This window comes from Eretmochelys imbricata, chromosome 1, assembly GCF_965152235.1.
Source record: "Eretmochelys imbricata isolate rEreImb1 chromosome 1, rEreImb1.hap1, whole genome shotgun sequence".
Lineage (NCBI taxonomy): Eukaryota > Metazoa > Chordata > Testudines > Cheloniidae > Eretmochelys > Eretmochelys imbricata.
Window position 1 is genome coordinate 269,186,112 of NC_135572.1, and position 13,245 is coordinate 269,199,356.

The 13,245-nt window shown below is 46.7% G+C and overlaps 1 protein-coding gene across 1 annotated transcript; it reads left to right on the forward strand.

Moving 5' to 3' along the window:
• Positions 1-567: 567 nt before the first annotated feature.
• SEPTIN3 (septin 3) lies at positions 568-11,563 on the forward strand. Its single transcript, XM_077835086.1, has 9 exons — positions 568-730; positions 1,069-1,197; positions 1,620-1,701; positions 3,122-3,259; positions 3,786-3,903; positions 6,023-6,118; positions 9,263-9,362; positions 9,803-9,854; positions 11,428-11,563. Exons 1-9 carry the CDS (start codon positions 568-570, stop codon positions 11,561-11,563), a joined length of 1,014 nt encoding a protein of 337 aa, XP_077691212.1.
• Positions 11,564-13,245: the final 1,682 nt, after the last annotated feature.

The window sequence follows — 13,245 nt, forward strand, 5'->3', positions numbered from 1 at the left end:
TTTCAAAAGTGCTCCCGGATTTTCGGTGCCTTCATTGTCGAGTACCCACAATTAGGGACCACTTGAAAATGTAGACCTACATATTAAAAACCATACGGTTAAACCCACAAGACCATCTAGCAGTGGGAAACATAGTCAGAGTGAATGTGCATTGCTGAAAGCCAGTTTTCAACCTGCTGTTGAAGGGTCTGATTCTGGGGCCATTTCGAGATCAAAGGGGAGGGCATGCCACAGCCCTGGGGCCACATAGGCAACGAGACAGATGTTTTCCTTCCTGTCCCCCCTACACATGCCATGCTCTAGGGGCCCCGTCCCTTGAAGCGCCCAGGATTCAATGATGCATAACATGGAGCCAGAGCCTCAGAAAGTTAACTTTCCAGTAGGGGCCGTAAAGCTCAAATCTGTAACCTAATTCATGCCCAGCAAGCAGCCAGTGAAACACACATCCGAGACCCACTCCCCAGCAGCAGAGAGGGGCAGAGGGAGATTACTAGGGGTGCCACCTGAATGACAGTTCTCCCCTCTTTCTCCCGGGCAGGGTCAGCAGACAACAAGATTGAGACAGCTATGTCTGAGCTGGTGCCGGAGCCCCGGCAAAAACCAGCAGTGCCAATGAAACCTGTTGGCATTAACTCCAACCTGCTGGGCTACATTGGGATCGACACCATCATTGAGCAGATGCGCAAGAAGACCATGAAGACGGGCTTTGACTTCAACATCATGGTTGTAGGTAGGAGGGGTCATCAAGGCCTATGGAGCTTTTGGGGGGCATAGAGAGAAGCTTTGCCGAGCTTTGACTTCACTCTCATAGGCACAGGTACAAGAGGTTATAAGGGTATAGGGGATCATTGGGAGTATGGGTGAAGGACAGATGAAGGACAGATCAGTCCAAGCCTAGTTCCAGTAGATCCCTAGTCCCTGTCCTTGTGATTTTCTGTTAAGGTACTTATGAAGGGCAAGAAGATCCCTCACACCCAACCTGGCAACTTCCATGGGTTTAAGTTCTTCAGCTTATTGTCAGAGCACAGCTGTGGTAAATGCTACACTCTTCCCCTTTACATTTATCAGGTCAAAGTGGGCTGGGGAAATCAACACTGGTGAACACCCTCTTCAAATCCCAAGTTAGCCGCAAGTCTTCAGGCTGGAACCGTGAGGAGAAGATCCCTAAGACAGTGGAGATCAAGGCCATTGGGCATGGTAAGAACCAGGAAAAGTATCCTGAGGACCAGCAGTACTGGCTGAAAGAGTGTACAGGGTGCTGGTGTCTTAGAACAGTCCTGTCAAGAACCTTTTACGAGGGCTGGCTGGAAAACCAGAATTCAAGATTTAGTTCCACATTGAGATGAAACAGACCTTTCCAGATTTTTGAGAGAGGGAGAGAGAGACCCTGACCCATTAGACTAGCCAGCAACCTGGTGGTTAGGGCACTCATCTGGGAAGTGGGAGACCCAGGTTCAAAGTCCCTGCTTTGAAAGAGGCAAACAGTCTCTCCCTTGCTTCTGTGGTCGTGGAAAGGGCAGACCATCATCATTCCCACAACATGTGTCATAGATGCCTACACAAAGAAGCCGATCTTGAGGGGAGGGGGATCATGAGGTCTTTTCTGCTTTCTTCCCCAGTCATTGAAGAAGGTGGTGTCAAGATGAAACTGACGGTAATTGACACCCCGGGATTTGGTGACCAGATCAACAATGAGAATTGGTGAGCGTCTGACCGCCCCATCTATCCTCCCCCTCTCTGTGTGCCTCTTGGGTGGCTGACTTCCCCACAGGGCTGGGCATACAGAAGAGTCAGCACCCAGCGTGGTCCATGCTCTAAGATGGACCCCGCCCTGGAACACAGCGAACAGGTCAGCCTGAGCTCAGCCCCAGGCGGAGTCAGCGCTGCAGGGTGGGATGTTGGTGTTCCTTCCGATTCAGTTCTGAACCAGTCCCCAGCATGGGAGCGGGGGGACTCTGTGGCGCCGGTTGTTGTCTTTCATACAAGATGTGTTCATTACAGATCCCATAGCGCATCTGAGAAGAATAAAGGTGTCAGTAGCAGCATCCTGCCAAAGTCCAATCTGGATAATGGTATTCTGCCTCCCCAAACGTCACCCGGGGGTTCCAAATGGATGGGATATTGTTCTTCTCTTCCTCGCTTAAGGCCTGAGCCAAAGCCCATTGACCTCAATGGAAATAGTCCTGTTGCCTTCAGTGGGCTTTGGATCAGGCCCATGTGCTGCTGTGAACTGTTAAACTGCCAACACGTTCCGCTCTAGAGGTGGCTGTGCTTCAGCGGCCGGGGAAATGAGCACAGCTTATAAAGTGTTTGGGAGCCTACTAGATGACAAAAAGAACAGGAGGACTTGTGGCTCCTTAGAGATTAACCAATTTATTTGAGCATAAGCTTTCGTGAGCTACAGCTCACTTCATCGATGCATCCGAAGAAGTGAGCTGTAGCTCACGAACCCTTACGCTTAAATAAATCGGTTAGTCTCTAAGGTGCCACAAGTCCTCCTGTTCTTTTTGCGAATACAGACTAACACGGCTGCTACTCTGACGCTAGATGACAGAGGCTCAGGATATGTAAAATCCTTATAATGATCATTTCATTTATTTTACTTAGGCGTACACATGCTATAAAAGAGTGACTATTGCTGTGCTCTAGGACCCTTGGCATAACTTAAAACTCTACAAAATTCACCCCCCAAGTGTAAGTTTGGTGAGGCAGTGCAGTCAGTATAACCCACTACCAGCAAACCAGGCAGCGCATCCTTGTCAAGTCCCCCTCCCAGTCCAACAGTTCCCCCCACCCGCTTGCAATCCCCTGCTCCGCTTCCCCCCCCCCCCAAAAAAATTCAGCAGATTCTGCCTATTTTGGATCAGAGTAAGGCAAATGCCAAAGTCACGGGGGGGGCCGCACAGCGAACGCCCTGCCAGCAGCCCCTTTCCACGTATGCCACTGGGGCTTCAGCTTGAGCACCTCTGCTGATCAAGAACCCTGGCAGGATCTGGTCAGGCGAACAGATGATACCCTCCCACCCTGGAAACCCTCTTAGTTCCTGTAAGTGCCAGCAGCACTGTATGTATGAAGGATGAGGAAGGAATGTGCCCCCCGCCCCTCTCTCTGACCTTCACAGCTGGGAGCCCATCGAGAAATACATCAGTGAGCAATATGAAAAATTCCTGAAAGAGGAAGTGAATATTGCAAGGAAGAAACGAATCCCAGACACACGAGTCCACTGCTGTCTCTACTTCATCTCCCCCACGGGTCACTCGTAGGTATCCTGCTGCTGACGGCTTCCTCTCTCCCACTCCTCACTTATATGTCTCCTGTCTCATCCATATCTTACTGTGCCTCCACTTTAGCTCCCCCTATGGACCAGTCACATGTATCTCACCACTCCCTCTCTATGTAATGTCCTCCACGAGTCTCTCTCGGCATCCTATCCCATGCATCACTCCTATATACATCCCACTCTGCGTCTTTCATCTCCCCCATGGGTCATGCGTAGGAATCCCACTGTTGTTTAACTTTTCCCTACTGGGGTGAACACTGGGAGGGCTGTACAGAAAAGCATTAGACTGGGATAGCCAGGCCAGCTCTCCCCATAGTTTTTTCTTCTTCTAGGCATTGAGTGAGGAGGAAGGAGAAGCGATCTAATGGGAGCATCTCTTGGGGGATATGCAGGAGAGCTCTCCCTTCTCCCTCTCGTCTGGACTCTGGGAGGGGGAAGAGCGGAGCCAGCGTTAAGGGTGATGTGGTAAAATGACTCTCACTTATTCCTTTTTCCTGGGCTGCAGCTTGCGACCCCTGGACCTAGAGTTCATGAAACATCTCAGCAAAGTAGTAAACATCATCCCTGTTATCGCCAAGGCAGACACCATGACTCTGGAAGAGAAGACTGAGTTCAAACAAAGGGTGAGTACCACCATGCCTGTGTGGAGTGAGTCTTTCCCAGCCTCACCTGTCCTGGCAGGAAGGTGGGAAAGGTGGTTGTATCCTTCAGACTGGGATTATATTGTCTTGACCACTCAGACATCCTGGTGTTTCCCTCCATGGTTCAGAACAGCATTCAGCTGCTGCCATGGGATACAATATTGGACTCTTCTCCACTGACAGAGTCCAGCTATCGTGTAACCTTAAAACAGGACCTGGTTCTGTGTCAATGTGGGGTGTGTGCGATGATCTGGGTGTGCTCATATGGCAGAAGATTGCCTAAATCATTCAGATTAATATGGGGAAGGCCACTTTTCCAGCTGTTAGGATATCACAGCAATTCAGCTCTTTCCCAAGTCGCTGTACATTCCTGACAATATGGCCTTGTCATGAATATAGGGGGAAGGGTAGCATAAAATCCCTCCTTGATAGCTGGACTGGATTGCCTTATCTGTAAAGGGTTAAGCAGTTCAAATACTCTCGTTGGCACCTGACCAGAAGGACCAATGAGGAAAGAAGATACTTTCAAATCTGGGGGGGAAGGATTTGTTTGTTGTTCTCTGTGTTGTTCCCTCTCCGGACCGAGAAGCCAAGCAGGTACAATAGCTCCTGAAACATATACCTGGAATAATCCATCTAAAGCCACAGAAACTGTGAGTAGGGCAAGGAAATGCATTAGGTTATCTCTTGTTTTGGCTTGTGAATTTCCCTATGTTACAGAGGTAGTTTCATTCCTGTTTTTGTAACTGTGAAGCTGAGCCAGAAGGGAATCCTCTGTGTTTAAAATCTTTTTATTACCCTGTAAAGTTACCTTCCATCCTGATTTTGCAGGTGTGATTCTTTTACTTTTTTCTTCATAATAAAAATTCTTTTTTAAGAACCTGATTGATTTCAGTGTCCTAAAGAAAAGGGGTCTGGTTGAGCTCATGTTGCTAAGGCAACTGGTTGGTATTTTAGTCTCAAGCCTTCCTAGGAAAGGGGGTGAAGGGGCTTGGGGGGATATATTGGTGGGGGGATGATTCCAAATGACCCTTCCCTGAATTTTTGTGTAAATCACTTGGTGGTGACAGCAATATACTGTCCAAGGACAAGGAAAGGAATTTGTGCCTTGGAGAGTTTTTAACCTAAGCTGATAGAATACAAGCTTAGGGGGTCTTTCATGCGGGTCCCCACATCTGTACCCCAGAGTTCAGAGTGGGGGGGTACCTTAACAGGCCTTACCCAAGAATATGCTTGCCCTTTAATGAACCTTTGAAAAACATGTGCCCACAGTGGGTCAGAGCTGACATTAGGGTGATCGGATCTTCCGATTTTATAGGGACAGTCCCAATTTTTGGGTCTTGGCTCCTATTACCTCCCACCCCCTGTCCTGATTTTTCACACTTGCTGTCTGGTCACCCTAGCTGACATTAACATGTATCTGTGCTAGTGAACCCCACCTCTGAGCTCAGATTAATCAACAGGAGAATGGTTTCAGAGTAGCAGCCGTGTTAGTCTGTATCCGCAAAAAGAAAAGGAGGACTTGTGGCACCTTAGAGACTAACAAATTTATTTGAGCATAAGCTTTCGTGAGCTACAGCTCGCCCAAATGATCCTAAGGAAATGATCAACTAAGACCACAAAGAATAATGATGAATGGTCTGCTAGGGGTACCACAATGGAGAATTTAAAATGAGTGGATCTTCTGGTGAACTGAAATCTACTAGAGATCATTTGGGGCAAAAACTACCTGGTGGGCTGCATCTATCGTGGAAGAGCAGCTGTTTCTATGCTGAAGTCTCTCAAAGGGCATTTGTCACAGTGATGGCAAGGGTTTCACACCTGTGTTTTGACCTGCCAAGATGTCTTTCTGCTGATCCCTGTTCTGTGACTGGGTTATTAATCCTTCATAACCCTGAACCATGGGGCCAGCGAATAAAGTCCAATCTCTTGCCAGCACTGCTGTGTGTCACAACTGTATCACACACTCCTTCAGGAGTATTCCCTGCAGGCGCCTTCCCCTTGAGAATGTTGCAGCAGGAATGTAATACCACTGCACCCTGCTGTCTGCCATAATTCAATGCTTGCACTGCTTTTTACTTTCCAATGTTTCCCTGCCCAGGTGCGCAAAGAACTGGAGGTGAATGGGATCGAGTTTTACCCCCAGAAAGAGTTTGATGAGGACCTGGAGGATAAAACAGAGAATGACAAAATCAGGGTAGGACACACCATATAATGAGAGAGTATTGAGGAGTGGTTAGATTTCACTGAGTGCAGAATGGAGACAAATCGCTCTAGTTTTCAAAGTGCTTTGAGATCCTTGGATGAAAGATGCTATAACGCAAAGTATTATTATTATATTGTTTATATCCGGTAGGGAGGATGGGTTCTTTTATCCTTTCTAATTTAATTTGCATTGTCTCCGTTCATTATCACCATAGAGTGCAGTGACTGCTGAATTTAAGAGGACTATTTGTTTCACTTCATCTTGCTGGTCACTGGGTTTGGGCTGGGTTTAGCTTCCCATGTGAGCTGTTGCTATTTAAGCCCCAACTTCTTCTCAGCTTGACCCCTCAAACTCTTATTTTTGGGGGTCTCCCAAGTAAAAATTTGATCATATTTCCCTTCACATCAACCATCATTGCAGTATTCTCCTGTAGAAATGCTGGGGATATCTGCAGACCAACCTCTAGGAATCTGGGGACATCTGTAGAAGACATGTAGGGCTTTTCCTTTTGGGGGTTTATGAATTTCATTTTGGGGGGGTACTTTTAGCAATTTTTGAGTTTTGTGTAGATATCCAAAATTGGTGGGTTTGGGGGTTTCTCTATGTATACACTAGGCTTTGCAGAATTCAATTTTTATTTTTTTCATAATTTTGAAGGATAATATCAAAGTGTATTTTTAAGCAGTTTTTTCAATTAAAATTTTCACAGTGGGTAAAATTGGGGTGCTGGTCAGATGATAGGGAAGATAGGACAATAATTATTTAATGATCGTGGATGTTGAGATTCAAAAAGTTAAAGCTTTATAACCATTCAAACACAAATTGTCAATATCACATCAAAATATAAAAAGTAAATATCCTTAAAATCAAACCCTAATAAGTTCTCAAACAGCATTTTTCTTACTTTGTCTATCTGTAAATTTCAATTATTATCTGTGGAAATATTTTTCATCAGTTTGGGTGTCCCTTAAATTGATGTTTACCTACTTTTTTTTACCAATAAAAATCTAATTCTTCCAAGTCTATATATACTGTATATATTATATGCATTACTCATTACAGTCGTATATACTGTAATAAGCAATCTCTTTGTAATGTTCCCTAGTGCACTTTAATGTAGCACTGTTTCAAGCAGCATTACTTTAAAGTGCACTTGGGAACCTTTAGTGTGCACCAGCAGGGTCTACACAGACCAATTAATGTGCAACACATTTGCGTGCTCTAGAAATCATACCCCGTGTAGACAAACCCTTAGATACAAGTAGCCATTTCCAATGTTTTTCCCATGTTTATTGGATGAACACTGATTTCATTTTTTTATTGGGGTGTTTTACTGGTGTTTATCAGTTAATACTGAAAATCAGAAGCCATAAACTTATGGAACATTGTGGAGACCTGCGAAAACCTATGGAAATATTGGGGGATCTGCAGACTGACTTATGGAAGCAAGGGATTTCTACACAACATATGGAAGTGTCGGGTACCTCTGGGGTCTGTCACATTTATAGAACTAGCTGCACCTCTCCCCCCTCTTGGTATTTCTTCACGGCAGAGTAAACTTGGAGGATTGGCACCTGGGTTAGCCTACCCTAGGTGTGAATGGTCCCTCCAAAGTTATTGTGTCCTCATTAATGCTGCAGTCCCCTGTGCATGTGTGTTGCTAGGACTTATGGGGGTGGGGGTTGGCGGAGGAATCTCCCATGGTTCTTTGTGCTGCAGTGAGATGAGCCACTCTATGATTCTTTCCCAATGAATTGTGGGAGAAGTTGTCTGTCCTTTTGGCCAGATGGGAGGAATTGTGGGAAGGTATTGGAGGACTCTCAGTATTGGAATGATTTAGTCTGTGTCCTCACTGCAAAATGAGTGGGTTACCAGCCTCACTCAGCCGTTAGCCTATACCCCAGGACAGGACAGCTAGCTGGGGTTGAAAGCACCGCTAAACTTGGGTGACAGATTTTTATGTGTGGAAGGGAGGAAAGTTAGGGGCAACACCTGAGTAAAAGGCCAAGTTAACTCTGCAGTGAAGACATACTCCCTGAGTGCATCTCCTCAGGTGATAGGTACAGGCAAAAGGCCTATCTTGGGGTTGGAATCATGTGATTCTTCCACTTTGAGCCAGGGACCTGGGTAAAATACTCCATGTATAGCAACCTCTTATCACTAAGTGATACAGTAACCTGCAGCCTCCTAAAAACAACATAGAATCATAAAATATCAGGATTGGAAGGGACCTCAGGAGGTCATATAGTCCAACCCCCAGCTCAAAGCAGGACCAATCCCCAATTTTTGCCCCAGATCCCTAAATGGCCCCCTCAAGGATTGAGCTCACAACCCTTGATTTAGCAGGCCAATGCTCAAACCACTGAGCTATCCCTCCCCTCTTCATTGAATGGAGCACTAGAGAAAAAATAGGATTGTAGAACAACTAACAGTACGTCTCTCCTACCTAGGATCCTACTGTCCCATACTGGTAGGCCCAATACCTAGGTAGGCCTATACACACACACGCACACACTCTTTGTCTTGCAGGAGACTTAGTCAAGTGTTGGTGGCTTTTGCCCTCTGGGTCAGAAAGTTTCATACCCTGGCAGCAGAGTGAGCTAGAGTCGTCAGAGTGAATAGTTCTGGCATTGTCCCTTTAGGACTCATAGGTGACCATCTTGAGCCATCTCCTCTTTCCTTCTGGGAACCACCCCAGAGAGACCTCTCGGGAGAAATAGTTACACCAAACTATGAGTGCAGCAAACACCAGGCCAAAGTCAGGCCAGCATATAGTATTAATAAATGATTTCAGAGAGCTCCATATTCATCACTTCTTTGATTCAAAAATGCTGGTCACATCTGCAGACTCACCTAGAACAATACTGCACCCATCTGCAGAACCCATGGAATCACTGGGAAACTCTGCAGGCTCAGCTATGGCAACAGCTGTAAACAACTGTTGAAATGCTAGGGCTATTATCATATTCAGCGGTGGCCGGTCATTGGCAGTGAGTGCCTGTTGCCCTGCAGAAGACCGCATGCTGGGGGGAGGAGGGTAACAGGGGGAAGGGTGGAGAGAGATTAGTATATCTCATTGTTGTCTAGTGCGCAGAGGAACAGCTTGACTAGGCCTGTCTACCTGTGTATCTCCAGCAGGAAAGCATGCCGTTCGCAGTGGTGGGCAGCGACAAGGAATACCAAGTAAATGGCAAAAGAATCCTGGGCAGGAAAACTCCCTGGGGCGTCATTGAAGGTAAACAGGTCCATCCTTTTGAGATGGATGTATCTACGTAGGCTCAGGCACGCAAAGCTCCAGGTACTACCCCTTGCACCCATAGTTAAACATATTTTTTAATCAAAATTAAAAAAAGATATTTTCAAACACCGCTGCTGAGGGGAATTGGAGCTACCACTGTGATATCACCAACTGGCAGGGTATTGCGGCCACTCTAGAGTAGAAGAGGTGCCACGCTGGGGCCCATGAGGTCACTTCCCTTTTCAAGTGACCCCTCCCTCATGGTTTTAAGAACTGACAAGCCCAATAGACTGCATGTGATGCACAAATAGCACTATATGCCCTGTTTGAAATATAAGATTTGTGCCCGTCTGCCCACTGCCTTGACAACCACCCCATGCGCTGTACTAATGAAGGGTTTTTTTAACACCCCACTCCCCAATTTTCTCTGTTTACAGTGGAAAACCTCAATCACTGTGAATTTGCCCTACTTCGAGACTTTGTCATCAGGTGAGGCCGGCAGTTATGCAACTGTTTATTCCTGATGAGAAGGGCTACAGTACTTACTTAACCGACTTTCAGATAGAATTTCCTAGTGACGAAAGCCATGATAATGGAACAGTCTCCAACCGGATGAAAGTCATATTTCTTCAGACAATTCAAGCTGGGCTGACTACTAGAGGGAACAATCTTAAATTAACTAATGGACAGGGCAACCTAGCTGATCTTTAATGTCTATGATTGCTATGCCAACAAGGGGGCTAGTTGTGATGGTGCTCGGGTGATGTAGATGGCCTGTGTGACAACGAACGGGAGTGACACCCTCCCCCATGCCCCATTATACAAACACACAATAGATGGGAACACTTTTTAGTTGCTCCTGACTTAGGGCTGTGTTGGAATCAATGACAAAGAAGGAAAGACTCTTCAGTCCATTCCCAATCCCCAGACCATGTAGTCCTCCTGATCTGGGGATGAACTAGAATTGACCAAGAGATAAAAAGCTCCATATCCCCAGTCTCCAGTCCCCCTTCTCTCAAGTTCGTGTATGGATTGAAGCCCTTTCAGGAGAACTGACATCTGTCTGAAATTCTGTGGGAAGTCCCACAGTTTGAAGGCATAGGTGCTAGAACTACGGGTGCTGGGGAGTGCTGCCGCACCCTCTGGCTTGAAGAAGTTTCCATCATATCCAGGGTTTACAGTTTGGTTCAATAGTTCTCAGCACCCCCACTATAAAAATTATTCCAGCACCCCTGTTTGAAGGTAATTTCTATGCCCTATAAACTAATAAGGTAGGTTTTTTTCAGAAGCCCAAATGTAAATATACGTCAAAGTTAAAAACCATTCCCCTGTATGCTTTCTGTTGTCATGGTGTTTTGGCATCTGGGAGAGATGAAACCTCAGATTGTGACACAGTGATGTCATGGTGACATCACAATATTGCATTGTTTGTCCCTCACAACAAATTCCTAATGCTGGTACCACCTAGCTGTCACTGTTGGGCTTTCCCCAAATCTTTCAATAAAAGGTGGTCATTAAACAATGGTGGTCAAAGCCCAGGAGTTTTCTGGCAGTTAGTGACTGGTTGGAAGGAGCTGTGGCTGTGGGGACTCTTCCAGTGGGACTGGTGCGAACAGCACAGCTACTGTGGGCTCCACTGCACAACTGACCAGATGCATCATGGGGAAGTTTTACATTCTTTGAAGCCTCATGTATTGGCTGCTGCTGGAAGATTGATGAACCAGAAGTCTTAACTGATATAGCAGGATGCAGAATAGCTGACTCAATGGACCATTGATTGGCCTGATCTGGTGTAGCAGGAGATAGCATATTGCACTGGCACGGCCAATGATCTGAGCCAGCTTGACATATCCTGTGTGCCTATTTTATTTTGCTGACTGATGCAGTTTCAGTTGGCTAATGTATTATGGCCTCCATAGAAAATGAATGTCCTATTCATTGGCAAGCCAGACTGGAGAAACTGTCCCATTTATCTTGGAAATAAAATAGACCCAGAAAGAATAACATTGACGCAGCCGATTTTTTTTCTTACCCTCCTTCTGTCTCCCTCTGCCTCCTGCAGGACCCACCTGCAAGACCTAAAAGAAGTGACACACAACATCCACTATGAGACCTACAGGGCCAAGCGGCTGAATGACAATGGGGGGCTCCCCCCAGTGACCACCGAGACAGAGGAGAACCACGAAAGTAATCTGTGAATCACTCCTCCCACTGTCTGGATATTACAACCCGTCCCAGCTACCTTTGAGTTTACTGTAGGCCTGTCTTCAAAGCATGTGGCACATCCTCTGTGTGTGCGTGTATGGGAGAAGGAGCAGGGGCTTTCCTTTCTCCTTCCTAGAATGTCGTCATTCTCGGTTTTTTGCACAGGCTGTTTGTTGTCTTCCTCCTCTCTCGTGTTCTGTGGTTCAGTTGCATGTCTTGGTTGTGGGAAGTAGCGGAGGGAATGCTGGGAGATTTTATTTCTGGGGTTTGGGGAGGATGACTTGGTTCTGTGTTTGCACATTTGAAAAGCATAGAAAGACTCCAAGGACAGACAGATTGATCAATGAGCACAGTGCCTTCCGAATGGTGGTGGCATTGGAGAACCTCTTCCTGCATGTGAGTGGAGTTCCCTGGTGTGGGTGGGGAAGGTAGGCGGTTGATTAGGGGGAGTGATAGGTGACTATGGCATATCTCTTTTCTCACTGAGGCCTGTTAAAAAAGGGAAGGGGGGGGAGTTAGTGGTAATTTGTGGCTGGGAGGAGAGCATATTATCATATTTTCCAGTCCATGTTCTTACTGGGAGATGCGTGGTGGTGGTGGGAAGTGAGCACAAATTAGATCTTGGACCTTAGGGTTTCATTGTAAGATCTAGCAGCTGTTGTTTTACCTTCCTATCACAGGTGTCTGGGAGGAGAGAGACTACGAAAAACCAGGAACACTAATTGAGGGACAAATCCTGAGGTCTTCACTCAGGGCCAAATAGTGGCATTTAGCCACTGCCCTGGAATTGGTAGGGTGTCTCCCTGCCCCAGCAGGCAGGGGTCTGGGTAGGCTGCCCCATCTTTTAGGATACTTCAGCTTGCTGCCCCCAATGTGCTCGGCCCACTTTGCAAGCCAATGCAAAGGGTGAGGAGAACAGGCCTGGGCATAGCTCTATTGCTTCCCTTCCTGTGGGGCAACATACACCTGCTGGGACACAGCAGAGGGGCAGGCCCTGCACTCCCCTGCAATTGCGAATGCCCCTTGCACTTGACACATAGGGTAGGCTGCCTGCGTAGTCACCCATGCAAGGGCCACCCAAAATCTGGCCCCCAGGAGTTTACTCAGACAGAACTCCCAACGAAGCAAATGGGCCAAGCCGAGTCCTCACACGGTTTTTACCCAGTATTTACTTGGACAAAATTGTCCCTGAAGCCATGGGAGACGTGCCTAAGTAAAAAAATGAATGAGGGCCTTGGAACGTGTCCTAGAGTTAAATGCTTGAAACTATGCCAACACCAGTAAGTGTGAATCACACGTACTAGTGTGAACATGAGGCCATCCCTTCTTTCCTTAGCACAAAGAGCTGGCTTCACTGGAACTAGCTCGTGGACAAACTGGGCAGAATTTTGGCTGGCCTGCTGGTCTTGGGTCAAGTGATCCCCTCTACACCCACCAGTCCTCGGCACACTCTCACTAGTTAGTTATTGAGGACATCAGAGGATGTATAGTGGGGGAGAAATATGCACTAAGGGAGGGTGAATGAGAAGGGAAAAGGGACATTAGCAGCAGAGGAAGTCATCATTTCCAGGACTGGAGTGAGTTTCCACACAAGAACAGCTCCTAATTCTGTTGGGAAACATCATGGGGTCCCTTGATCTGCTGTATAGGATTCTGCTTTTAGGGAAGGAGGAGA

Excerpts from the sequence above, each read along its gene's own strand:
- SEPTIN3 (XM_077835086.1), top strand. The coding sequence starts at position 568 with ATGTCTGAGCTGGTGCCGGAGCCCCGGCAAAAACCAGCAGTGCCAATG. Across the intron at positions 3,904-6,022 it reads AGACTGAGTTCAAACAAAGG|GTGCGCAAAGAACTGGAGGT; the intron begins GTGAGTACCACC and ends TTCCCTGCCCAG. Across the intron at positions 6,119-9,262 it reads CAGAGAATGACAAAATCAGG|CAGGAAAGCATGCCGTTCGC; the intron begins GTAGGACACACC and ends GTGTATCTCCAG.